Source organism: Nicotiana sylvestris, chromosome 10, assembly GCF_000393655.2.
Source record: "Nicotiana sylvestris chromosome 10, ASM39365v2, whole genome shotgun sequence".
Classification (NCBI taxonomy): Eukaryota; Viridiplantae; Streptophyta; class Magnoliopsida; order Solanales; family Solanaceae; genus Nicotiana; species Nicotiana sylvestris.
This window is the reverse complement of record NC_091066.1, coordinates 19,908,325-19,936,213: the sequence shown is the minus strand read 5'-3', so window position 1 is coordinate 19,936,213 and position 27,889 is coordinate 19,908,325. Positions and strand designations below refer to the sequence as shown.

The window sequence follows — 27,889 nt, the reverse complement described above, 5'->3', positions numbered from 1 at the left end:
ATGGCTGGCTCAGAAAATAGTGTTGATTCGGAAGGGACGGCACATCAGATGCTGAAGGAGGCGATGGCCAATATAGAAAAAATGAGATTGGAAATGCATGAAATGCAGCTAGCCATGGCTAAGGCGCAAAAGGGGCCCAAACCACTCGTCACTCCTACTTCCCCACCGGGACACACACCGGAATACCCTTTACCCGGCCCTTCAACGAGCTTCCCCGTTGCCCAATACTACCAAGGGGATACTTCCTATAATCCCCAAGCTCCACCACCCAAACAAAACCCTCCTCCGCCAATCGTCCCCGTCGTCGGGGCACCTCCGCCAGCCACGTTGCAAAGATCCTCCAGCGAGCCGTTGTTTCAGGCTCACGATACGCAATACTATCCCCCTGAGCCCACATTCCATGCCCCCGAACCACATGCCTACAATCCTCACTTGGAGGTACCGGCAGAGATTGAAAAGCCGGTTAAAGTCCCGGAACAAGAGGAGGTATTGACGAAGTTCAAAAGCCTGGAGCAGTCCTTCAGGAACCTGCACGGATTGGGCCACCAGATCAGTGTGGCCTACAAAGATCTATGCCCTTTCCCGGACGTCCAACTCCCGGCTGGGTTCAAGATGCCTAAGTTTGATTTATATGAAGGGCACGGTGACCCCATGGCACATTTGCGGGGTTTCTGTAGCAAAATGAGAGGGGCAGGCGGCAAAGATGAACTGCTGATAGCCTATTTTGGCCAAAGTCTGAGCGGATCGGCACTCGAATGGTATACCAGGCAGGATTCCAGCAGATGGTACACTTGGGATGATCTGGCGTAGGCTTTCACAGGTCATTTCCAATACAATCTCGAGATAGTCCCTGACCGTCTCACATTGTTGAGGACCGGGAAGAAGCCCGGGGAAAGTTTTCGCGAGTTCGGGTTCCGCTGGAGAGAGCAAGCAGCCAGAGTTGATCCTTCCATGAGAGAGGGAGAAATGGTGGACTACTTCTTGCAGACACTGGATTCAACTTACTTTGGTCACTTGGTGACGACGGTTGGGAAATCCTTCAATGAAGTAGTAAAGATAGGGGTCATGATAGAGGAGGGTCTGAGGTATGACAAAATCCTGAATTACTCAGCACTCAAGGCAACAACCCAGGCTATTCAGAGCGGCACAGGAGGTGCGCTGGGAAGAAAGAAGAAAGAAGAAATTGCCACGATTGAGGCAAGCAGTTGGTCCAGGTCTGGTAAACCATACTACAACCAACCCAGACCCCACAGACCAAACTACCCATACAGCCCACCACAGCACTACTATCCACCTCAAGAACCACACTTCTCCGTGCACCAAGCCCAAACATACACTCAGCCTCCGGTTCGCCCGCAATGGCGCGCGTCGGCTCCCCAGAACACACATACACCATCGCAAAACACCTATCCACCGCCAAGAGCTTACAAGAACCCTCAAGGGGCAGGTTTCCGGGGAAATCAGGCTTTCAGAAATGAAAGAATACAAAGAACATTCACTGAGTTGGGAGAAACCTATACTGTCGTGTTCCACAAATTAAGGCAGTTAGGCTTGTTGAGTCCTGTTGAGCCCAGATTGCCAAATCCCCTTCCCAAAAATATGGACCACTCGGTAAGCTATGAGTATTGTTCGGGGGCTCCCGGACATGATACCGAGAAGTGTTGGAAGTTGAAACATGCAGTACAAAATCTTATTGACACCAACAAGATTGAGGTTCAGACACTAGAGGCGCCCAACATCAATCAGAACCCGTTGCCGGCACACCTTGAAACCCACATGATTGAGCTAGTGCACGAAGGAGGGGAGCTAAAGAAACCCTCACAAACAGTGATGATGATCCGTGTCGGTTCAAAAGAAATGTTAACCAGTGGAAAAGCGGTGGTATAGTTGGAAAAGGTGGATGACAAGCCAGTTATGGTGTTGGAAAAGGGTCCAACGAGGCAGATGTGCAGTTTGTGGGGTTGAAAGCAAAAATCAACAATTGAACGGCTACTCCTCTTCCTATACGAAGGGAGTCTTGGTAGTGGGCTCTGATTTTCTTTTTGTTGTCTGGATTATTCCAGGGTTGTAATCCAGATTTTTCTTGTGCTCGCCAAAGTGTGAAACCTTGCTATCCCGTATTTTAATAAAGTGAAAGTTTTTTTCCTCATTCCTTATTTTGTTTTAATTTTTCTTCTTATTTTTCTCTTCTGAACAGTTCTCTTTATACTGGTTCTAATGACATGGCATGCACGACGGATCTTCAACCTAGTCTAAAAAAATCAATCTGATTTCGAACTTATAGTACAAGATTGTGATGATAAGTCGGAATACGATAAGGATGAAGCCTCCGAAGAAATTAACAGAGAGTTGAGCCAATTTGAAGAAAAAAAAAAGAGCCCAACTGACACGGAAGCCGTCAATCTAGGGGATGCGGATGACATCAGGGAAGCTAAGATAAGCGTCCATATGGAACCAAACATCAGGGAAGAACTAATCAAAGCACTTACTGAATTCAAAATATTTTGCATGGTCATACGACAACATGCCGGGTTGAAGCACCAATTTAGTGGTTCAAAAATTGCCCACTGACCCGGCATTTCCCCCGTCAAGCAAAATTGAGGAAGTCCAAAACCGACGTAAGTGTGAAGATTAAGGAAGAAGTAACCAAACAGCTGAATGCTAAGGTTATTCGGGTCGCTCGATATCCTGATTGGTTGGCTAATGTGGTGCCAGTGTAAAAAAAAAAAAAAAAAGGAGATGGAAAATCCAGGTGTGTGTTGATTATTGCAATCTAAACAGAGCAAGCCCAATGACGCTTTGTGATCAACAAATATCGAAGGGAACTGCGTCGACATGGCTATCAATTCTGACGCAGTTAAGAGATATTATGTATGATTGTAATTGTTGTTTGTTTGTATTTAGCATTTATCAGAGAATGAAATGACGGAGGCAATTCTTTCTTCTATCCAAACACTTTAACCTTTGCTTCCCCTTTTGAGCCTTATTTATTCTTTCATACCCCTCTTTTGGAATCAGTAATGAAAATGAAAGAAAAAGAGAAGAAAAAAAGTAATGATAATAAGAACAAAAGAAAAGTCACAAAAAAAAACAAAGGAATTGGGAACTACGTTTGACCTGATTCCTCAAAGAAGGATACGTAGGCGCCTCACGGCTCGGTCATAGTGTAACAAAAAAAACAAAAATCCCCAAGCAAGAAAAACTGGGGCAGAAGTTGATTCCGAGAGTTGTAATGTTTTACCCATCAAAATCATTTTGAACCTCTTGTTACCCCTTTTCTTTTAACCCATATTGACGTCCAAAAAAGACCTCCCGATCAGTATCCGAGAAGTGTTAAATCAATGCAAATGGAAGTCGGGAATAACACTTTGATCCCCAGCAGGGAAGAAGATCATAAGCTGGAAATGAATTGATAGCCGAAAGAATCCCCAGCAGAGAGAGTCATATCGGCAGCACTCCAATCCCCAGCTGGAAAATAAAATGAGAGAGTCTTATATGTGAAAACCTTCACAGGCACCATAAGGCGACGAAAGATGAGAGAAATAAAATGAGAGAGTCTTATCGGTGAAAACCTTCACAGGCACCATAAGGCGACGAAAGATGAGAAAAAATAAAATGAGAGAGTCTTATCGGTGAAAACCTTCACAGGCACCATAAGGCGATGAAAGATGAGAAAAATAAAATGAGAAAGTCTTATTAGCGAAAACCCCTCGAAGGGCACTGTGAGGTGAGAAGACAAGATTGGCGGAAAGAATCCGCATTTGGCAAAGAGTTGAGTACCTGTTTATCCCCAGCAACATGAGGCCGTCCGAAAGGTTGATTGATACAAATAGACTGGGTTGATTAATCCGGAATGCGTGACATGATCGTTGGGATCGGTTATATCATTCAGATAAGTTCTTTTCTTTCCTTTTCCCCAGCATTTGTTCAGGAAGATTTCTTTTGTTTTTCTATTTTTTGAAATCATCACTTTTTCATTTTTTGGTTTAAAGACTTTACCTCCCCAGCAGTTTGTTTTTGAAAAGGAATTTTCAGAGCTTACTACCAGTTGCCAAAATGATGCAAAGCAAAATGCGAATAGGACAGGCCAAAGATAAGGCGATAAAGCGAAAAGAAGTTGGTCGCAAGACCAAATGTTGAATGGGTCTAGATCTCAAGAGGACCAAATTTCCAAGGGAAGTTGGAGAAAAACAGGAAAACAACAGTTGAGAAAAATTGTGGACCTAATTCCAAGAGGGTCCCCAACAGATCATCAAGATGTGGGGAAGGAAAATAAAAAAAAAGGAAAATTCATTCCCAGCAAAATAACCCCCAGCAAGTTTTGATAGCGTAATGAAGCACAGAGCGGGGAAGAGGGAAAGGGAAAAACCATCCCCAGCAGGAGTGGCACGACCACTCACCATGTGTTAAAACTAACAAATTTTCTTTGATTTGAAGCAGGAAAAGGAAATCTTGTTAATGGCGAAAAAACATGCCACAAGGAAAAGCACCAACACTGGGGCAGAAAATTTTCTGCCATTTGTCGAAAATTTTCTCGAATGAACGAGGAAATCAATTCAAGTTTTAAGAGATAGCAAGACAACACAATTCTAAGAAAGACAGTCGGAGGTAAGACAATTCCAAGTTTTTGAAGATGGGTTCATCCGCCCTCGAATAGGATATTTTGGGTTCATCCGCCCTCGAATAGGATATTTTGGGTTCATCCGCCCTCGAATAGGATATTTTGGGTTCATCCGCCCTCGAATAGGATATTTTGGGTTCATCCGCCCTCGAATAGGATATTTTGGGTTCATCCGCCCTCGAATAGGATATTTTGGGTTCATCCGCCCTCGAATAGGATATTTTGGGTTCATCCGCCCTCGAATAGGATATTTTGGGTTCATCCGCCCTCGAATAGGATATTTTGGGTTCATCCGCCCTCGAATAGGATTTTATTTTCTAAATTGTTGTTGAAGACAGGCGCCCACCTGAATAACGAGAGGAATACTTTTTGTCTGTTCATTTCATATATTAGGCTCCCACCTGTATAACAAGGGAATACATTCCACGTCTTTACCAATAGGAGACACACTTCCTAAGTTTAGTTTTACCCATAGGAGACGCATTTCCTCCTAAGTTTATTTTACCCATAGGAGAGGCATTTCCTCCTAAGATTATTTTACCCATAGGAGAGGAATTTCCTCCTAAGTTTAGTTTTACCCATAGGAGAGGCATTTCCTCCTAAGTTGTTGTTTGAAGCCAGGCGCCCACCTGTATAACGAGAGGAATACATTCAGTCTTTACTTTCAAGTGTTGAAGTTGGGAGCCCGCCCATATAATAGAGGCATACATTTAGTCTTTTCATTTCAAGTGTTGAAGTTGGGAGCCCGCCCATAATAACAGAGGCATACATTTCAGTCTTTACTTTCAAGTGTTGAAGTTGGGAGCCCGCCCATAGAACAGAGGCATACATTTCAGTATCAAGTCAGAAGACAATAAAACAGAGGGTTACAACAGGAATCCCCAGCAGTAAACAATAAAATCCCCAGCACCAAGAAACAGAACAAATTCAGGCGCATGAGTCAGGTCCCAGCACAAATTCAGGCGCATGAGTCAGGTCCCAGCACAAATTCAGGCGCATGAGTCAAAGGGAAGAAAAGACGCGTCTTGAGGGAAGCAGCTTGTGAACATTAAAACGTGCCCAGCATAACAAATCTGATGAAGAGAGTCGTGCCCCCCGGAGGAACCGCCAAAAAGCTTAATGAAGAAAGCCACGTCCCTAGCGGACCGAGCAAAATGATGAAAACTGGTATTCAGAAAAGCAAAGGGCCAGTATCATTCCAAAATTCAAGGAAGAAAAGCACCGGAGGAAACACAAGCCGACAAGAAAGCAAGGCAACAAGAACAAATTTCAGTCTAGCCTAGCTTCTTGTTTTATTTTAAGCACGGTGTAACAAGGAGATCGGTAAGCAGTGATAACAGCATGCAACAGCAGTAACATTGCAGTCCCACGGTAGTCCCAGCTACCAAAACTTCCCGAACTACATTAACATGATTCCCCTTTAGCCAGGGATATGTAGAAAACCTTTGAAGCAAAGGTTCGGTTAAATCTTTTTCAAAAAATGATTCACACGGAGTGCTCGGATGGGCAAAAATCGCTCGCTTTATCTTTGCACGAAAACCCTTCGTGTCTCCGGGCAAAGAGGGCAGCTGTAAGCACGTGATTTTTGCCCTATATGAGAATTACTCCCAAAAAATTCAAATAAATTGATTTTCCTTGGTGTGCAATTTTGTGAGATTTTGTGATATTTTTGGATAATTATTTGTATTTGTCTGTGTTTGTTTATTTGTTAAATTAATAAAAAATACAAAAATATATCGCATTTGCATGTAGGATTTAATTCTATAATTGTTACTAATTAAATTTGTTTACAAAAAATTAAAAATTACAAAATAGGCATCTTTTGCATTTTTAGCATTTAATGTCCAAATATACAATTTTATGCTTAATTATTACTTAATTGTGCGTTAATTGTTATTGGGAGTTAATTTGCGCTTTTATAACTTAATTTAGTTCTTAATAATAATTTAAGTACTTTTATAATTTAGTTTTAGAAAATAAAAGAAGAAAAAATAACAAAATACAAAGAAAAATCGGATTGGGCCACTTCTTCAAATTTCAACCTCAGGCCCAAATAATTGCCCAATCTTCTCCATGACCCAGTCCACTACAGACCGAGTCGACCCGGTCCGCCCCATTAACCCATTAACTCAACACCCCTTCTTCATTTTTGTCCAACACAAAACAAAACACAAACCAAAAAACCCTAAAAAAACTAAAAAACTACCCGCCCCCCTCCATCTTCTTCCTCTCAAAAACCTTCAACCCGAGCTAACCATGGCTGCCTCCCATGGCTTCTTCTGCGTCCACCACCCATCACCTTCCCACCGCGAAACCACCAGTCCGGACTCCCTCACGTCCAAACACCACCACCCAAACACCTGTCCGACTCCCTCACGGCCACTCCCTCCATGGCTAACCCCTTCACCTCCATAACCAGTCCGTCGTTGCTACTCCATTCTAGATGCTCCTGTGTCTTCGCTCCAGCTGCGTCGTCCATGAAGATCGTTCCTGCTTCTGCTTGCAACGTCCATGGCTGCTCGAGTCGGAGCTCGACGAACAGCTGCCTCTGTCATCGACGAGTTGCTGCCTCACTTCGTCTTCTTCAAAGCTCGAGCATCACCATGGCCAAGCCGTCTCCGAGCTGCTGCCTCACCTTCAACTTGTTCGCCACAACCAAACGCAACTGCTTCTGTTTCGCGGCACGCTGCTACTATCCAGCTCCTTCGTCGTCACTGTAGCAGTTGCTACGTCCAACGTCTTCTTCATCTCCTTCTCGTCGCCTTCAGTCCCAAAACAAGATCCAACCATTTCGTTTGGTCGAGTTTTAGTCGAGGTCGTCGAGCGTAGTTTTGAGTTCGTCAAGTTTACAAGGAAGGTGAGTTCGTAGTTGAGTTCGTCGTTGAGTCCGGACAGATTTATTCCCATTCGAGGTTTGTCGAAACAGTCCATACACATTCGTGTCGATCCGGTTAGTAGATTTTGAGTTTTATTTTGTCCGTATTTTGTTTTGATATTTTCGAATCTAAAATCGGCAAGTGTTTGTTTTGTTCATGTCTATGTTTGGATATTTGATTTTTTTTGGTTTTGTTCATGTTCATATGCTTTGTTAAATTAATTTTTCAGATTTCAAATGAAAGATTAATTAGTTGTTTTTCATGTTTGTATTATTGTTTAAATATTTGTTATTTTGTTAGATTCAAATTGAAATTTAATTAATTATTTCTTCAATTTGTTTCATGTGTTGTTATAATTTTCCAGAAATTATTAATGTTGTTTAAATCGTTTGAATCCGTCATGTTTGTTGCTTAAAAATAGATTTAATTCATGTTCATCTTTGTTTGAAGTTCATGTTTAATCCAGTGATTTAATGTGAGTTTATGTTTGTTTGTGATTTGTTGATTTGAATCATGTATTTTGTTGTTTGTATTGTTGTATCCTTGCTCATACATTCATGGTCTAAATTAACCAGGATTGGTTCCCGATATGGTTAATTCATTCCATTAATTTTGAGTTGTGTTGTTCATCGTGTTCATGTGAGTTGTTGTTGAAGATTGTTGAGAAATTGGTCATCTTGACTATATTTTGGTTAAGTTATGATTAATTGATCGTTTAGAGCTGAGGGGGTAATTTGGTAAATTGCAATCCATTCGGGGGTAGATTTGTAATTGCAATAAGGTCGGAGGGGTAGTTTGGTAATTGAACATTATTTTGATTCTTTATGTTAAGCATGAGAGACAAAATATAATGGGGTGGAGTTTTTGATGTACTTGTTTAATATAATGGGGGACAAGACAAATTATAATGGGGAGGAATATTGTATTTGTTTAATATAGGCATGGAGGACAAATTATAATGGGATTGGGTGGAAGCATTTATTTAATGTAGGCATGGGGGACAATATTTAAAATAAATAAAACATTAAGTAGCGGGACAAAGCATGCCATTGGGAGAATAATTTGGGGTTGGGAATTGAAGACTTGTCTTGCTATATATATAGGGTCATTTGACACATTTTAGAGGACTTAAACATTGAGGAAAAAAAGGTTGAACATTATTGAGAGATTATTATTAGGAGAGGATTTTGGGGAGAGAATTTTAATACTTGAGGTTGAACATAAAACAGATTTCTACACTTGAGAGCGGACAGACTTGAAATATTTTGAGAGTAAAAGAGAAATGCAATTTGAACTTTCACTCGAATAAATTCCGTTTGCTTTTCTTCGAGTGTTATTCAAAAATCAGAAACTACTGCATCTTGTATCTTTTCTCTCCTCTGCTTTGATTGTGATTGCACTTTGGTATTGCTGAGTTTTTAATCTGTTACTGGGTTATTCTACTGGTTGTTACTGGTTTGCGGTGTTGCTGAATCTGCTGTTGCTGTGGTATTATTGCTGCTGACTTCTCCTTCTTTTGTTCTTGTACTGCTGTTTCCAGGGTACACATTTGTACAATCTCGGCTTGAAGCAAAAAATGAAATATTAATCAGGCTTTGTTCCTGTTGAATTCCTCCTGTTTAGATTTGTGGTTGAATATAATTTTTCTTTCTTTGTATAAATATGTAGTTGAATGATTAATGAGTAATGAGGTTGCATATGTATAATTTCTTCATCTAATAATGTTAGTTTAAATTAATCGGAGAATAATTAATCTGTTTTTGATATTATTGTGTATCTATCTCATGTTATAACATTAGTAAATAATAGAATGTAGAATTAAAGTAGTTTTCCTCGTACAAACGCGATCGCAATTTTCCGTTCACATTAGTCGTAACTTAATAACTGATAAGTTGCATTTTTCAGCATGTAATTAATTAAGAAATTTTCTTTTGCTTTAAGAGACAAACTTAATAGAAGAAATGTAGTCACTGTAGGTTTATCCTTAAAATAAAATGAGACGAGCCTCGCCAAATAAATCACACATCGTTGGGGCCCTCAATAAATACATAACCATTGACTAGACTTTGGATTTGGCCGTTTAACGAACGTTCACGGCCTCTTCCTAAAATAACAATATGTTAGTCTCTTTAAGACGCGCCTTAATAAACCTTACCTTCTTAAACTCGGGTGCACATTTATGTGACCCAAATCCAAATCTCAACAAAGTTGAAATACTCCAACAACCACGGGTGCATTGATGTGACGTGGTTCGAGATGTGTTTCCACGATGTTGCAATTCTTAATAAAAAATAACAGTAAATGATAAAAGCGGTTAAAAGTTAAAATTTGCACATAAGTTCATACTTGCATAAAATCAGATAATCAAGCCGAATATGACAGTTGAGCGACCGTGCTAGAACCACGGAACTCGGGAATGCCTAACACCTTCTCCCAGGTTAACAGAATTCCTTATCCGGATTTCTGGTACGCTGACTGTAATATGGAGTCATTCTTTTCCTCGATTCGGGATTAAAATTGGTGACTTGGGACACCCTAAATCTCCCAATTGGTGACTCTGAAATAAATAAACAAATCTCGTCTCGATTGTCCTTTAATTGGAAAAAACTCCCTACGCCCCTCGCGGGTACGGAAAAAGGAGGTGCGATAGGAGAAATGATAGAGAATGATCTTAAGACAGGAAAAATTATAAGTCAAGAAATTTTTAAAGCCGCAACTCACGCTGTCCGGGTTGAGTCTGATAATTTTAGCGACACAAATGAGAAGATTGAAGAAATCATGATGACATCAGGGTCGAGAAGAGGTCCCAGGAGAACATCTCGAAGGTATGAGCAGCCTCCTCAAGTTTTCCATGAATCCCCTGAGTAGTATTATCCCCCTCAGAACCCACAACACTCTGTTGTTCCACCTCAGTATGTTGCCCAACCACCAAAACACCCCAGAAGGAGAGCACGAGCATCACAAAATCTCCAGAAGCCTCCATAAAATTTTCAGGTGCCCTATAACCCACATCCAAGCCAGAGGTATAAAGGGGAACGAAGGTTGAAAGATAATTTTACGCCAATAGGAGAGTCCTATGCAAGCTTGTTTGAGAAGTTAAAGTATCATGACATGATTGCACATATTCCTCCAAATCATGTGGACCCCCGTGCAAGAAGCTTTGACCCTTCTAAAAAGTGTGAATACCATTCCAATGCTCAGGGGAACAATGTTGAAAGCTGTCGGGATTTGAAAAGAGAAATAGAAACGATGATCCAGGAAAATCTGATTGTGATCCAAGATAGTGACACCCAGAATATCGCGCAGAATCGTTTACCTGCACATCATGATGAACACTTTGTGGGGAAGATGCCTGGTAACATGGAGTTTGAGAATCCTCTCAGGAGCTTACTGACTGAAGTTAATGATGTTGAAATTGGAGAAGGCTCTGCTAATTCTAATGAGCAAATTTGTGGCTAAATGTCAAGTCTAGCAATTGAAAAGTCATTCCCTCCTCACTAGGAAGGAATCTTGGTAGCTTGTTTTGATATTTTTTCTATTATCTGGGTTATTTCAGGGTCGTGATCCAGATTTTATTTGTTTTATTGAGTCAAACCCTTCTATCCCTCCATTCTGTTTGTATGAGTCTTGTCTGTCTGTTCTGTTGCTATTACCGGGTTATTTTAGGGTTGTACTCGGATTTTAGGTTGCTTGTTTAGTTGTCAAACCCTTCCATCCTTACTCAATAAAATACAGTTTGTCCTTTTGTGTCATTTTATTTCTAGTTCTTTTCTCGTTGGTTCTAATGACATGACATGCAGCGGAAATTTTGGCTAGATCTTAGAAACTGATTTAATCTAGAATTGGATAAAAAAAAAAAGTTGAAGTACTTTGGAACCAAGTTCGAGTAAAATTCACCTTCAAATCATTGTGAAGATCGGGCTTGAGGAAGAATCAATTGAAGTTTGTTGGAAAGTTTGACATTAAGGGATGGAAAGTGTCTTGTGACCACGACACACCAAGAAGACAAACATGTTCGTCAATGCTGGGATCGCGAAAAGATAGCATGATTGGCATTCTCGAGACTAGGAGACCCTTTTTCCGCTACCCAAACACTTTATATCCTTTGCCACCCCTTTGAGCATGTGTTATTTTCTTTGACCACCCTCTTTTGGAATCAAGTTTAGAGTCGGAAAAAAAAAAGTCCATGTCCCAAAAGTACAAACTGGGGCAATTCTTAGAAAGTTCCAAAAAAAAAAGAGAAGAAAAGGATTGTCTACCTCCAAAAATAGAAATTGGGGCAATTTGTTTTGAAAAAAAAAAGAAAAAGAAAAAGAAGAAAAAAAACAAAAAGAATGATGAAAATTATAGTTAGGTCAGATGTTTGAACTATGTTTGACCTAATTCCTTAAAAAATAAGGATACGTAGGCAGCCTCACGGTTCGGTCCAACCAAATAAGAATTTAGAAGAAAAGAAAAGAAAAAATAGAAAAATCCAAAAATCCCCAGCATCTGAAACTGGGGCAAAAATTTTATTTCACTTTTGAAAGAGTCGATTCCAAGAGTTGTAAGTCTACAACCCCTCATTTTGAGTCTACTTTGAGCCTTCATGTCGACCCTTCTTTCCAACCCTATCCAAAACCTTCCAAATAAAGACCTCCCGATATGCCTTCAAGAATGCCAAGAGAAGCATGCAATGAGCAATGGTTGTCACGCAACATATAACACTGTCAGGATGTTTGCGCAAGAAAGTAAAAAAAAAAAAAAGAAGAAAAAATAGAGAAGAAAAATGAGAGAGTCTTACTAGTAAAAACCCTCCCGGGCATTGTAAGATGACGGTAAGCAGAGATGAATAGATGAGAGAAACTTGTTGGTGAAAACCCCTAGGGCGCTACTAGTCGAAAGTGAGTCGTGAAGCTGATGCAAAGGATTGGCACGGATAGGCCCGACTTCAAAGATCATAAGAATGGTAAAAGGGAAGATTGGATTAGTTTGATAGATCAGGCCATTGAGTCCAAAATGCATGTCATGATTATTAAGGCTAGTTATTGAAAAAAAAATTCTTCTTTCTGTCCTTCCGACAGGGGCATTTCTTGTTAATATTTTTCTTTGCGTCATTGTGTCCTTCACCCTGAGTCAGTCCTTCTCAAAACAAGCAAGAAAAGATTTCAAAATCTGCTACCAGCTTTTCAGTTGTACAAAGTAAATTTGGCCAGCAAACTCAGTTGTTAATGTCAACATGCCTTGAGGATTCATACAAAGGCTCCCCCAAAAGACTCTTGTCAGTCGGGTTGGCGCAAACAAAGGTAACTTGTGATTCTCTCTGACAGACAAAGTGCTCAGATATCAGAAAAGATCATCTAAGAAAAGATCTCTGGTTGGAATAAGGCTGATTGAACTAGAAATACAATGGTACCGGGTGTGAAACAATTAGGGTTGATGCAGAGCAAAAGGCTGCTGAAGCTGACTCAAGCTGATCGAGCAAAATCCAAGCTGCTCAAGACCAAAGGCCACAAACCGACCACCATTTTCAAAACTGACAAATTTTTCTTTGTGAAACAGGAACAAAGCAGGGCAAGGAAAATGGTTCAAAAAAAAAAAAGAGCCGACAAAGGGAAGTTTCTCAAAAATTTTGTCTTTAATTGTCTTGCTATTGTGCATAAAATCATGCCATTGTCTTCACCTTTTTCCTCCTAGGATAAAAGTCCTAGTCTAATGGATTTTCCTCTCAATACAAAATCTTAGTCTGATGAATCTTTCTCCTAAGATAACAAAAGTAGACCTAGTCTGATGAATCTTTCTCCTAGGATCAAAATCTTAGTCTGATGAATTTTTCTCCTAGGATAGAAATCTTAGTCTGATGAATCTTTCTCCTAAGATAACAAAAATAGACCTAGTCTGATGAATTTTCTCCTAGGATAAACGTCTTAGTCGGATGAATTTTCTCCTAGGATCACAATCTTAGTCTGATGAATTTTCTCCTATGATAAACGTCTTAATCGGATGAATCTTCTCCTAGGATCAAAATCTTAGTCTGATGAATTTTCTCCTAGGATAAACGTCTTAGTCGGATGAATCTTATCCTAAGATCACAATCTTAGTCTGATGAATTTTCTCCTAGGATAAACATCTTAGTCGGATGAATCTTCTCCTAGGATCAAAATCTTAGTCTGATGAACTTTCTCCTAGGATCACAATCTTAGTCTGATGAATTTTCTCCTAGGATCAAAATCTTAGTCTGATGAATTTTCTCCTAGGATAAATGTCTTAGTCGGATGAATCTTCTCCTAGGATCAAAATCTTAGTCTGATGAACTTTCTCCTAGGATCACAATCTTAGTCTGATGAATTTTCTTCTAGGATCAAAATCTTAGTCTGACGAATATTCTCCTAGGATAATTTGAAAAAAATGGAAGTTTGATTTTGAAAAAAAGGGGAGCCATTTTTTTAGTTTTCTTAAGATTATCAATGTTCAGTTGTTGAAATCAGGAGCCCGCCTGGAGAATGGAGGTGTTGAAATTTTTAAGAAGTTGTTGAGGTCAGGAGCCCCCCTGAAGAACAGAATGACGATTTATTTTTTCGAGGTTGTTGTCGAGGTCAGGAGCCCCCCCTGAAGAACAGAATGACGATTTATTTTTCAAAATTGTTGTTGAGGTCAGGAGCCCCCCTGAAGAACAGAATGACGATTTATTTTTCAAAGTTGTTGTTGAGGTCAGGAACCCCCCTGAAGAACAGAATGGCGATTTATTTTTCGAAGTTGTTGTTGAGGTCAGGAGCCCCGCCTGAAGAACAGAATGACGATTTATTTTTCGAAGTTGTTGTTGAGATCAGGAGCCCCCCCTGAAGAAAGGAATGGCGATTTATTTTTCAAAGTTGTTGTTGAGGTCAGGAGCCCCCCTGAAGAACAGAATGGCGATTTATTTTTCAAAGTTGTTGTTGAGGTCAGAAGCCCCCCTGAAGAATAGAATGACGATTTATTTTTCGAAGTTGTTGTTGAGGTCAGGAGCCCCCCTGAAGAACGGAATGACGATTTATTTTTCGAAATTGTTGGTTGAGGTTGGGAGCCCGCCCATATAACAAAGGAATACATTTCAGTCTTTACATTTCAAGTTTTGAAGTTGGGAGCCCGCCCATATAATAGAGGAATACATTTCAGTTGTTATATTTCAAGTCTGGAAGTTGGGAGCCCGCCCATATAACAGAGGAATACATTTCAGGCTTTACATTTCAAGTTTTGAAGTTGGGAGCCCGCCCATATAACAGAGGAATACATTTCAATTGTTAAATTTCAAGTTTTAAAGTTGGGAGCCCGCCCATATAACAGAGGAATACATGGAAGTTTGAAGTCAGCAAAGCGGAGGGTTACAACAAAAAACCCCAGCAGAAATCAGAAGGAAGACCACAAGTCGAGTCAGAAGTAATTGGTGTTGAAGAAGTGATTGGTGTCGAAGCTAGTAAAGCAGAGGAATACAACCGAAATCCCCAGCGGGAAACAACAAAAATCCCCAGCAGAGGAAGGAAGTTCAAGATCCGATGGAAAGCTAATGCGAAGCTCACGAGAAGGAAATAAGCAGTTTGAGATCGGCAGTCAAGGGAGAATACAAGACAAATCAGAAGTAAAGAAATACCAGAGGAGTCACCGAGACATCAAAGCAACAAGAGACACAAGAGCATGGCTGAAGATCTAGATAAGATTTTGTAATTCATAGACTGTAGTTTAGTCTAGTTTCTTGTTTTCTTTCAGCATAGTGTAATAAGGAGATCGGCAAGCAGTAATAACAGCATGCAACAACAGTAACATTGCAGTCCCATGGTAGTCCCAGCTACCAAAATTTCCCGAACTACATTAACCTGATTCCCTTCTAGCCAGGGATATGTAGGAAACCTTTGAAGCAAAGGTTCGGTTAAATCTTTCAAAATATTGCTTCACACGGAGTACTCGGATGGGCAAAAATCGCTAGTATCTGCTCACTTTATCTTTGCACGAAAACTCTTCGTGTTTTCGGGCAAAGAGGGGCAACTGTAAGTAAGTGATTTTTGCCCTATGTGAGAATTACTCCCAGAAAATTCAAAATAAAATAATTTTCCTTTTGTGTGCAATTTTTGAGGATTTTGTGGCATTTTTGTGATAATTATTTGTATTTGTCCATGCACGTTTATTTGTTAAATTAATAAAAATACAAAAATATGTCGCATTTGCATTTAGGATTTAATTCTACAATTAGGAGCAATTAAGTTTGTTTTTACAAGAACAAAAAAAATCATAAAAAAAATGATGTACGTTGCATTTTTAGCATTTAATGTCCAAATTGTGTGATTTTACCGTAATTGCTATTTAATTGTGTGTTAATTGTTATTAATAATTAATTAACACTTTTACAAATTAATTTAGTTCTATAGGATAATTTAGGATTTTTAGAATTTAGTTTTAGTTTAAGAAAAAATAAAAGAAGAAAAAAGAAGCAATAAAAGAAGAAAAAAATCGGATTAGGCCTTTTATTCAATTCTAAACCACAAGCCCAAAAACAAATAACCCCTTATCCAACCCAAAAAACCCCCACCGGGTCGACCCGACTCGGTCCGCCCCATAACCCAAACAAACACCCCCCCCTTTCTTCCATTTTTCATTTTTGAAAAAAAACTAAACCTAAAAAACCTAAAACCACCAGCCCCCCTCTCCTCTTCATCTTCCCCAAACCACCCCCCTTCCCCTTCACCATCACCTCCCATGGCTGCCCGCCCCCTCTCCCTTCATTTTCAACCACGAAACCCCACAGCCCCCCCTCTGTTCACCACTGTCCATCCCCCCCTCCCCGTCCATTCTCCATTTCCGTCCAGCCTCACGTCCAAACGACCCCTCTAGTCGTCGGAAAAACCAGTACGACGCCTCCCTCACGTCTAAACAACCATAGCTGCTTCGTCATTCATCGAACACCAAACGCAGCTGCTTCCTTCTTCAGCCCATCGCACAGCCTCGCAAACACCATTTCCGTCCAGCCTCACGCTGCCTCGTCGCCCACCAGCAGCTGAGCAGTTCGTCGCTAACCATCGTTAAACGACGCACAGCAGTCCGTCGACCACACTGCCAACGACCCCCACCAGACGAACAGCTGCTGCTGCAGCTTCTTCGACAGTGTTGTTGCTTCATCTCACGACGCACAGTAGCCTCACACTGCCTCGTCGCCCAGCCACGCCGGAAACCACTGACTATTCGGTCGTTTTCAGTGGTGTTCGTGGTCGTCTTCGTCGTCCAGCTTCATCGCCTGAAATCAACCGGAAAACATACAAAAAATTTCCGAGCAGATTCGAGTTATTTTGGTTTCAAAGTTTCCGGGCAGATTTGTTTCTGTTCGAGTTCGTCGTTGTTCCGATCCGGTTAGTTGGTTTAAGTTTCATTTCTGTCCTTATTTTGTTTGATATTCTCGGATCTGAAATCAGTATATGTTTGATTCTTTTCTTGTTCGTTGTTTATCATTTCTTGATTATTTCTTCAGTTTGTTTTTATTCATTTGTTCTTGTTTAGTTTTAATATGGAAGTGTGTTAGTTTAATCACTTGAATCTTTTATCTTGGTTGTAATGTTGTTAGATTTAATTTGAAGTTCAATTGATTATTGAGTTTAGTAATTTGAATCTACTTGTTTGTTATGTTCAATTTGTTACTGTTATTGAATCTGAAAGTATGTTTGTTGTTAAAAATGTTGTTCAGTCAAAATGATTTCAGTTGTTTCTTTATTGTTCATCATATGGTTTGGTTCCCTGAATCCTGAGTCTTTGTTTTGATGATATTTGACATAATATGAGTTTCTAGCTTAAATTTGTTGATGAAATTTTGATTAGGAATTGGTTATAGCTGCTGTAATTGGATCGTTGATTAGGTGAATTGGTTATAGCTGATATGGTTTTTGGTACAGATTGAAAGGGATGGGGGTTAGAATGGTAATTTCAGTAGTTTCAGGGGCATTTTCGGGATTTTAAGTTTTAAAAAATGATTACTTTGAGTGTTCTATCCACTAAGTACTAATAATATTAAATTAATACATTTTTTAATACATGGTGGGGGACAAGACAAGTGGTAGTGGGAATTAATATATTTGTTTAATATAGTGGGGGACAAAGCATGCGATAGTGGGGAATAAGAGAATTAAATAAAGAAAAGATATGTGTTAGTGGGAATAATAATTTGTTTAATATAGTAGGGGATAAAACATTAAGTAGTGAGATTCAAAAGGGGGATGGGTAGAAGATGGTGGGAATTAATTTGAGTGCTTCAAGTTTGGCTATAAATAAGGGGGTTGACACAAGTTAAGGGAGGAGATTTTGCAGGGTAAAACATTAACTGGTCTTTCAATTTAAGTTTTAAAAAAAGGTGAGTAACTTAAGAAATAAAAACTGAAAGAGTGAGGTCTTGCTTTGACTACTGAAAATCAGAATTAGTGTTGGGTTTTTTGAATTGAAGTTCTGAGTTTCTTTCCTTAAGAGTCTGAAAGACAGAGAGTCAGAAATCGATTGTCCTATTGCATTTCTGGTTCACTTTGTGTCTGCCCGTTGATTGTTGTTGGTGTTTCTGGGCTTTCATTTGGTTTGTTCCTTGAGTTTGGTTGGTTATTTGTTATTTTTTCATTGGGGTGTTGCTGGAATTCTGCTAGTTTTATTAAACATTGTTACTGGGCTGTTCTGTTTCCGTTACTGTTGTTGTTGCTGTGTTGTTGCTACTACTCCTGCTGATCCTTTTCTTCCTTTTCCTTGTGGTCCTTTCCAGGTACACATTTATGAGATTAGTACTGATGTGACTTCAAACTGCAAAAATACTGAATTAAAAGGCTTAACAAATTGCCTATTAAAGTGTGTTCAATTAATGTATTAGAATGTACATTAGGAAATATTGTATATGTTTATGCTCATCTTAAACATGTATTTACATTGTACAACTATACTGAAAATTGGACTGTGCTTAGAACTATTCTAAGTAGTTTGAATTGTTTTCTATATGCCTATGGGTACATGAATTGATAGATAGTCATTATTGGAGATTATTTTGATTTAAGAAGTATAACTCTGAATTCATGCAAACCGGAATAGAAATGAGTCAAAGCTTGTGAATTTTTAATCATGTTAGTAATGGAGATCTGTAAATATTAGGCAGAATAAAAAATGGTCAGTAATTTCGTATAATCAGTAGGCCCACTATATTTTAAGTTAGGATCGTAGTAGTAATTGCTAAGATCATTAATCCAATAGGCATGAGTTGAGTTCAAACAAGACGAGTTAACGATTAAGTTTAACAAACTTTCGAATAAGCATTAGTGATTAAGGTTAATTCCAGTTTCAAATAGTTATAAACAATTAATTCCAACGGTTCAATTCATCTAACAATGTGGGTTTAAATTAGTTAGAGGATAATTAGTTTATTTTGGTAATATTATTTGTAAATTCCGTATTCTATTTATAATTTCAATTTTAGTAATATTCAATTATAGAATAAGGCATGAAACAATCTCCCTTTGTCTCGATTGCAGTTTTCTGTTTGCATTTGTCTTAATCCGATAAATAAGTAGCGGCCTTTTCAAGCATGTAATTAATTAGAATTTTTCTCTTTTTTTAGAGACGAACTTAAAATAGAAAAAATGTAGTCACTTTAGGATTATCCTTTTAAAATAAACGAGATGAGCCTCGACAAACAAGAATACACAAATTGCGGGGCCCTCAACGGATAGTTATTTCGAATGCTTAGATTTCGAGATAGGCCGCATAGCGAACTTTACGGCTTTTCTCAAAATAACAACGCGTTAGTCTTTAGGTGCGTATTTAATAATGTTATTTTCCTAAACTCGGGTGCACATTTATGTGACCCAAATCCAAATCTCAACGAAGTCGGAACGTATCAAAAATTGCGGGTACATTTATGTGGCGCAATTCGAGATGCATTCTCACGACGTTGCAATTCTTTGAATAAATAATAACAAAGCGGTAAACAGTTAAAATTTGCACGTAGGTTCATAATTGTATAAAATCAGATAATCAAGCCGAATATGACAGTTGAGCGACCGTGCTAGAACCACGGAACTCGGGAATGCCTAACACCTTCTCCCGGGTTAACAGAATTTCTTATCCGGATTTCTGGTGCGCAGACTATTAAACAGAGTCATTCTTTTCCTCGATTCGGGATTCAACCGGTGACTTGGGACACCATAAATCTCCCAAGTGGCGACTCTGAAATAAATAAATAAATCCCGTTTCGATTGTCCTTTAATTGGAAAAACTCCCTTCTGCGTCCCTTTGAGGCGGCGCGGGCGAAAAAGGAGGTGTGACACCGCACATCCTTTAGAACCAATGTGCATCCGACATTTGTCTTGATACAAATGTCACCAATCCCCGCAATCTTTGAGTAACTTGTGTTACCCATTTTCACTGTGCCGAAATCACCTGCTACATATCTGCAAAAAAGATCTCTTACCGGTGTGGCATGGTGAGATGCCGCTGTGTCAACCACCCATTCCGACTCTGGACCTGACAGGTGCATGCATTCCTCTTCCTCATTTATAAAGAGGACAACATTATCATTATTTTGCACCATGGCGGCTGTGTTGTCGTCATTCTTCTGGCCACTGGTTTCACCTTTGCCCTTCCTTGGATTTGGGCAATCTCTTTTGAAGTGACCTGGTTGATTACAGTTGTAGCAATTTCTGACTCTTGATTTGGATCGGTTCTTTGACTTCCCACGAGCTCCGGATCTACCATAGTTGTTCGAACTCCTTTGATAACTCCTGCCTCTACCTTCTGTGATGAGAGCCTGTCCTTGATTTTCAGGCTTCTTTCTCATCTTCTCATTGAGTAGAAGAGCCGATGTGACATCTTTCAACTCAATAGTAGTCTTACCGTGCAGGATGGTTGTTGCCAAATTATCGTACGAAGATGGCAACGAGTTCAATAGCAAGATGGCTTTATCTTCTTCCTCGATTTTCACTCCGAGGTTGGCAAGCTGTGTGATTAGTTCGTTTAACATGACAAAAAATTCGTACCTTCACCCATGTGTAAGGCGTATAACTGCTTCTTCAGGTACAATTTATTTGTCAGCGTTTTAGACATGTATAGGCTTTCTAACCTTGTCCAAATTCCACGTGCAGTGTCTTCATCAATGATGTTATTTACCACATCATCTGATATGTGCAACCTGATTGCACTAGCAACTCTTTCATCCAAGTCAGCCCAATCCCCAGCTTTCATGGTATCAGGCTTTTTGGCATCAGCATCTAGTACCTTGTGTAATCCTTGTTGGATGAGCATATCCCTCATCCTTCTTTGCCATGTTGAGAAACCGTCACCTCCGTTGAATTTTGCTACCTCGTACTTTACTCCGAACATTTTTATTTTTCACCGAGTATAGTACTACCGATAGTGAATAGTATTTCAGTGAACGAGCAGAATATGTGCTCTGATACCAGTTGTTGGGAATAAACCCCCTACAAAAATAATATTCACGGTACTAAAAGCGGAATATTAATGTAGCACCGAGATACGATAACTAACAAGAATAAAAGAGTGACAACGATACCAAGATTTTTACGTGGAAAACTCTTTTGAATAAGGGAAAAACCATGGCCCCGAGACGAGCAACTGATATCACTATAGTAAGAAATTTTACACTTTGTAGGTCCGAGTAAAATACTCCAAAGACCACTACAACACTCAAAAGAAATAACCCTCTTTTGATATTTTCACCTCACTACAATATCGCTCACTCTCTATTTTCTGCACAAACTATTTTCTTATACCTTATCTGTGAAATCTCACTCTTTCTTTCTCTCTTTTGTTGGTGTATAGAAATGAGAGTCGAAGCTCTCTTTTTATAGGCAGAGCCTTGCCTACTACATTTGACATTTCCTTCTGCACGTTTGCCGAATTTGATAAATGCAAAAGAGATGATGGTTGCCAACTTTGAAAACAACCAACAAGGAAGAAAAGTCTTCCTTAATTAATGGGATGGACCCCACAGAAATTGCCATAGCTTTCTTTATACTATTTTTTTCCTTGCTTAAATTGTTATACTAATTAGTTTTCCTAAATTGCTGAATTTTCAACATAAAAAGAAAATATAACTTAGGTAAAAGAATATCGTCAAGCAATCGTTGCAGATTATATTATATACGAAAAGAAATGATTATATATTCCGTTTTTTTAAGGTCTCACTAGATTTATTAGACTATATTGGGACCCAAAGAAAAACACTTTCCTATGTATTTTCTCTATTTTCTAAGTTGCATATTTCAGTCTAAATCAGTGTTAGAAAGATAATTAAGCAATAAATCTTTCTTTTTTAATTATTGCAACTTTTTTTTGTTTCTCACCCGGTGTTCGGTACCTGCATTGGAGCCCGACTATATTCGGACTCGCGCCGCGTGTGGCCCCATTCGGGGGGAGGAAGCACTCCCTGCCAAGAATTTTTGCATATCCAGGGCCCGAACTCGAAACCTATATTTAAGGGAAGAACAATCTCTTCCACTGCACCACATCCTTTGGTGGTGCGAGGGAGCAAGATCATATGGAGCAGTAGTTTTGGTTTATAGCATTCCTTACATTCACAGTCTCGAAGTCAAAAGGAATTTTTGGCTTTTGTGAATTATCATTAGCTAGATTGAAACATTAAGACTCAATACAAGCATGTCTATTCCAATTAGCGTCCAATTAATTAAGTCATTACACATTTAATCATTTGCTTCTGAAAAACTGCAAAGTTTACACACCATTAATTGCCCAGGAAAAAAAAAACAATTGAGACATTCTATATAGATAATTTTCTTCAAACCAAAAAAAAAAAAAAAAAAAGCACCTAGTTAGGATATGGTCTAGTGATCAATGAATAACGTGAAAATTATAAAACATCGGAATCAAATTCAGCACAGACAAAACGTCTTTCCATTTGCGATTTGGTAGGCAAAGTTACTATTATACTCGTGGGAGGGAGCATGTACCTAATGTATTAATTAAGATGCATGCAAGTTGGTTCCAACACCACGTAAATTTTAAAAAAATATACGAAAAAGGGGTCAACCCATGTACTTGCGAAATTGTTTATATTTATCCAACATTTAACCTTTTTCTGAATTAATTTTTTTTAGGTGAGTTATACTTGTTCTTTCAACTTTCTTTTGTTCCACTTTTTTCTTCTTTTGCAGTATAACATACCTTTAAGCAAATATGAAAATCTATTTGTTGAAACCACCCTCTCTTTTTACACTCCACTTGTCCAAATTTACATGACACATTTTGCTTTTCGAGATTCAAATTATATGAATTTTGATTAATATTTTAAAATATTTTTTTATCATATTAATATTATAAGAATTGCAACTTATAGTACTTTCCATATGGTTTTGAGTATCTAAATTTTAATTTTGGAATATTCAGTTGAACTGATCTAATCCAATTTACTTACAAATATTAATAAAATTGACTCTTGAAAAGCGAAAAATGTCACATACAGGGACTAACAAATTTCAAGCAATGCATTTTACTTATTTCTTTTTGTAACTTTTGAGAAAATTATATCATTATTTTGAATCATTATAATGATTATTAGAACTTTAATTTTTTACTTAATTTACGAAAGAGAGTACTTAAAAGACGTAGCTTCTGAAAAAATAAAAAGATAATTAATACTCTCTTATAGAGTACGAGCATGACTTGGCTCATTTAATGAAAGTAGATGTTAAAGTAGCTCAACTTCTAGATTAATATTGAAACATTTATTTGATCTCTATAATGAAAATCAAAAGGCTAAGAGGGTTAGTGCAATTTTTAAATTTTAAAATATATAAAAAATTTAAGCATAATTGTGATGACCCAAAAGGTCATCACTTGTTTTAAAAAAATAAATTCTGCGTTCCGAGGCCTTAAAACCCTCTTTTGTCTCACCTCGATTTGCGTGCGCAGTCCGGGCGTGTAGCCGGAAAGCCAATATGTGAAAATCTGTGGAAAATGATGAATTTTGACTTTAAAATGAATTAAGTTGACTTCGGTCAACATTTTGGGTAAACGGACCCTGACCCGTGATTTGACGGTCCATGAGGGTCCGTAGGAAATATGGGACTTGGGCGTATGCCCGGAATCGAATTTCGAGGTCCCAAAACCGAGAAATGAATTTTTAAATAAAATTATTTTCTAGAATATTTATGTGTTTTTGAAAGTGAAGTGTGTTTAAAGTTTGATGGTATCGGACCCGTATTTTGGTTCCGGAGTACGGTACAGGTCTTATATATGATTTGAGTCGAACCTGTGAAATTTGGTAAGAAACGGACTTGAAATGACGTGAATTGGACCGTATTTGAGAAAATTGAAAAATTTGAAGTTCTTAATAAATTTCATAATTTTGAAGCTAAATTCATAGTCGTTGATGTTATTTTAGTGATTTGAATGCACGAGCGAGTCCGTATGATGTTTTTAGATTGGTGTGCATGTTTGGTTTGGAGCCCCGGGGGCACGTGTGAGTTTTGGATAGGCCACGGGGTGGATTTTGGACTTGGGAAATTGCAGGTTTCAGCTGCTCTATTGCAGGTCTGCAGGAGTTCGCAAATGCGAAAGCTATGTCGCAAATGCGAAAATAGCCCAGGCCAGCCTACCTTGCAAATGCGATGTTTCCCCATTTGGCCAGTCGTCGCAAATGCGACATATTGTTCGCAAATGCGAGCTTAGCAGAAGTCTGGGTTTCGCAATTGCGAACCCTGATCGTAATTGCGACATCTACGATCTGCAATTTTATAACTTAGCCAAACATCTTTCATTTTTCACACTCTTTCAAAATCAAAACACTCTTGGGCGATTTTTCAAAGACAACTTCTCTTCTAAATCGATTGTAAATCGTTTCTAACTAGTTTTCTTCAATCTTTAACATCTTTTCACATGATTTCAACTCAAAATCAATGATTTTCACGGGGAAATTGGGTGTTTTGGGTAGAACCTAGGTTTTTCAAATTTTTGGGATTTGGACCTCGATTTGAGGTCCGATTTCAAAATAAATTATATATTTGGGTTCGTGGGGGAATGGGTAATCGGGTTTTGGTTCGAACCTCGGATTTTGACCATGTGGGCCCGGGGCGATTTTTGACTTTTTGGATAAAACTTTGGAAAACTTATTTTCATGCATTAGAATTGATTCATTTAGCGTTTATTGATGTAATTAAGTAACTTGTGGCTAGATACGAGCGAATTGGTGGTGGAATCAATGGGTAAAGCGATAGTTGAGACTTGAATTATATTCGTGGGATCGAGGTAAGTGTTTAGTCTAACCTTAGCTTGAGGGATTAGGAGTCGAGTCCTATTTGCTATATGGTATTTGTTGAGTACGACGTATAGGCATGGTGACGAGTATCTATACGTTGGTGTCAAGCATGCCCGTGAGTCTTATATTGTGATTATTATGAATTCATTGTATTATTCATGCTTTGGTGATGATTTCTATTGTTGGGCAAAGTTTGTAGAAGTAATTGTGACATTTCAACATTGAGCAGCGTTGGCTCAAGTTGTATAATGAAATGTGAAAGTATAAGTGGTAATTGAACATTTTAGAGCATTGGCTCAAGTTGTGAAGTAAAAGTGAGATAAAGAAGAGAATTAGTACGTGGCCTCCCTTACCGGGATATTGTTGCTTTTAATGTTATCTCCCTTGCCGGGATGTTGATGTTTCTTTTGATGTTGTTCCCTTGCCGGGACTTGAATGTTGAACTATTATTCCCTTTCCAGGATTCTTATTGTAATTTCATTTATTCCCTTGCCCTATTGTTTGTGATTGTTGTTTGGGTGAGGAAGAGTGTTAAAGCACGAAGGGTAATGTCATGTATTATTTTGGTGAGATAGTGTTAAAACATGAAGGGTGATGCCGTGTATGATTTGTGAGGAAGAGTGTAAAGCACGAAGGGTGATGTCATGTCGCACGATGTATAATTCCGTGCTGATTATATTGATTATATGGTGAGGACGAGAGTAAAATCACGAAGGGTGATGCCGTGCATATTTTCATTACTTGATTGTTTCGGGTGAGGACGAGAGTAAAAATACGAAGGGTGATGTCGTGCACTTATTGATTCCTGATTTTGTTGGTATCTGAGATATGTTGTTCCTTTTTAATTACCCGTTGTCTTTCTATTCTTAAGTGATAGTTTCCCCGTAGCATGTTTCCCCTCCCATGCTTGACTGTATATTACTGTTCTTATTTTCCGCTGTATATAATTAAATTGCACATGTTTATTTGGTAGTCTGGTCCTAGCTTCGTCACTACTTCACCGAGGTTAGGCTAGGCACTTACCAGCACATGGGGTCGGTTGTGCTGATACTATATTCTGCACTGTATTCAGATCCCGGAGTAGCAGCATTTGGACCGTAGTTTGGGTGGTTGCCTTCAGTCCACACGGAGATCCAAGGTAGTCCTGCAGGCGTCCGTAGGCCCTGCGTCTCCCTCTATCCCTTTATCCTGTTTCATTTACTTATTTAAGAAACAATGTATATTTTATCTTTCGGACTTTGTATGTAGTATTCTTAGACCGTCTGTGAAACTGTGACACCAGTTCTGGGTAGCCGGTGCTTAAACAGTTGTATTGGATACATATTCAGATAGTTATTGCTTTTTTTTCGCTTATTGTAAATTTTGTTGTCTACACGTTATTGCTCCATAATTTTTAAAGAATATAAAATGGGTAAAAAGATAATTTGTTCAAACAGTCGGCTTGCCTAGCTCATACTAGTAGGCGCCATCATGACTCCCGAGTGCGGGAAATCCGGGTCGTGACAAGTTAGTATCATATCTCTAGGTTACATGGCTCTCACAGTTCATAGAAAAGCTTAATAGAGTCTGAGTGATCGGTACGGAGACGTCTGTATTTATCCCCCAGAGGCTATAGAGTTAGGAAAAACTTCACATTTATTCCTTCCTGTCGTACGGTTTGGTTTCTCAATGCTAATTAAATTTCTACGCTGTTCTTTCGCAGATGGCGAGAACACGCACTTCCTCATCCACTGACCAGCAGCCCGATCCCCCAGTAGTAGCTCCTACAAGGGGCAGAGGGCGAGGGCGAGGCCGTGCTAGAGGCCGAGGTTGGGGTAGAGCTCATCCTTGAGCAGCAATACCAGCGGCGGAGCCTCAGGTTGACTTTGATGATGAGGTTCCGTCTTCGACAGTTCCGGTAGGCCCAGCTCAGGTCCCAGAGGGGTTCATTGCTACCCCAGTACTCCAAGATGCTCTGGTTCGCCTAGTGGGCCTTATGGAGAGTGTTACCCGGGCAGACTTGCTTCCTGTAGCACCAGCCGTCTCTCAGGCTAGAGGAGGAGCCCAGACTCCTGCTACTCGCACTCCGGAGCAGGAGGCTCCCCAGTTTCAGACTCCAGCAGTTCAACCAGTTGGAGTAGTTCAGCCAGGTGTGGTAGCTCAAACCGGTAATAGTGCAGTTATGTCTGCCGATGCTTTGTGGAGATTGGACAGGTTCACCAAGCTCTTCACTACTACTTTCAGCGGTGCATCTTCTGAGGATCCCCAGGATTATCTAGACAGCTGTCACGAGGTTCTCAGGAACATGGGGATAATGGAGACCAATGGGGTCGATTTTGCTACTTTTCGCTCGTCGGGATCCGCCAAGACTTGGTGGAGAGATTATTGTTTGTCTAGACCAGCCGGATCACCAACTTGGACTTGGGAGCAGTTTACTCAACTATTTTTGGAGAAGTTTCTCCCCATCACTTTGAGAGAGATCTATCGGAGGCAGTTTGAGCGTCTCTAGCAGGGTTCTATGACCGTTACTCAGTATGAGGCCAGATTTATCGACTTGGCCTGCCATGCTCTTATCATACTTCCCACCGAGAGAGAGAGAGGGTAAGGAGGTTCATTGAGGGACTTATCCAGCCTATTCGACTTCAGATGGCCAAGGAGGCGGGAAACGAGATTTCTTTTCAGGAGGCGGCCAATGTGGCCAGGAGAGTTGAGATGGTTCTATCGCAGGGAGGTGGTCAGGGGTCTGATAAGAGGCCTCGTCATTCAGGCAGATTCAGTGGTACCTCATCTGGAGGCAGGGATTCGTATGGTAGACGCCATCCTCATAGGCCTTTTCAGTCAGCACTTCAGGTTTCTCACGGTGCTTCAGGTGGTCGTGGTCCTCATATGCATTATTCTGATCAGCAGTCCTACAGTGCACCACCGGCTCCTATTAGTGCACCACCGCTCCAGAGTTTTCGGGGTGGTCACTCAGGTCGTCAGGTTCAGCAATCTCAGAAGCGAGGGCTTGTTATACTTGTGGTGATATGGGTCACATTACTAGGTTTTGCCCTCTAGCATCGAGGAGCTCTCAGCATCAGGGTTCTCGTGCCATGGTTCAGGCACCGAGTGTTCCACATCCCGCCCAACCAGCTAGAGGTGGGGGTAGAGGTGCTAGAG

The 27,889-nt window shown here is 39.7% G+C and overlaps 1 protein-coding gene across 1 annotated transcript; it reads left to right on the top strand.

Annotated features, from left to right (window-relative positions):
* On the top strand, nucleotides 1-27,787 carry LOC138879073 (pollen-specific leucine-rich repeat extensin-like protein 2). The gene is made up of 4 exons (XM_070158646.1): nucleotides 1-486; nucleotides 26,454-26,559; nucleotides 26,644-26,944; nucleotides 27,529-27,787. The coding sequence occupies exons 1-4, from the start codon at nucleotides 1-3 to the stop codon at nucleotides 27,785-27,787; spliced, it is 1,152 nt and encodes a 383-aa protein (XP_070014747.1).
* Nucleotides 27,788-27,889: the final 102 nt, after the last annotated feature.

Bases quoted from the DNA above. Each gene is read 5' to 3' on its own strand.
- LOC138879073 (XM_070158646.1), top strand. From the start codon at position 1: ATGGCTGGCTCAGAAAATAGTGTTGATTCGGAAGGGACGGCACATCAG. The intron at 487-26,453 runs GTATTGACGAAG...GTTCTTTCGCAG, and splicing joins AAGTCCCGGAACAAGAGGAG to ATGGCGAGAACACGCACTTC. The intron at 26,945-27,528 runs GTTCACCAAGCT...ATCTGGAGGCAG, and splicing joins GCTTTGTGGAGATTGGACAG to GGATTCGTATGGTAGACGCC.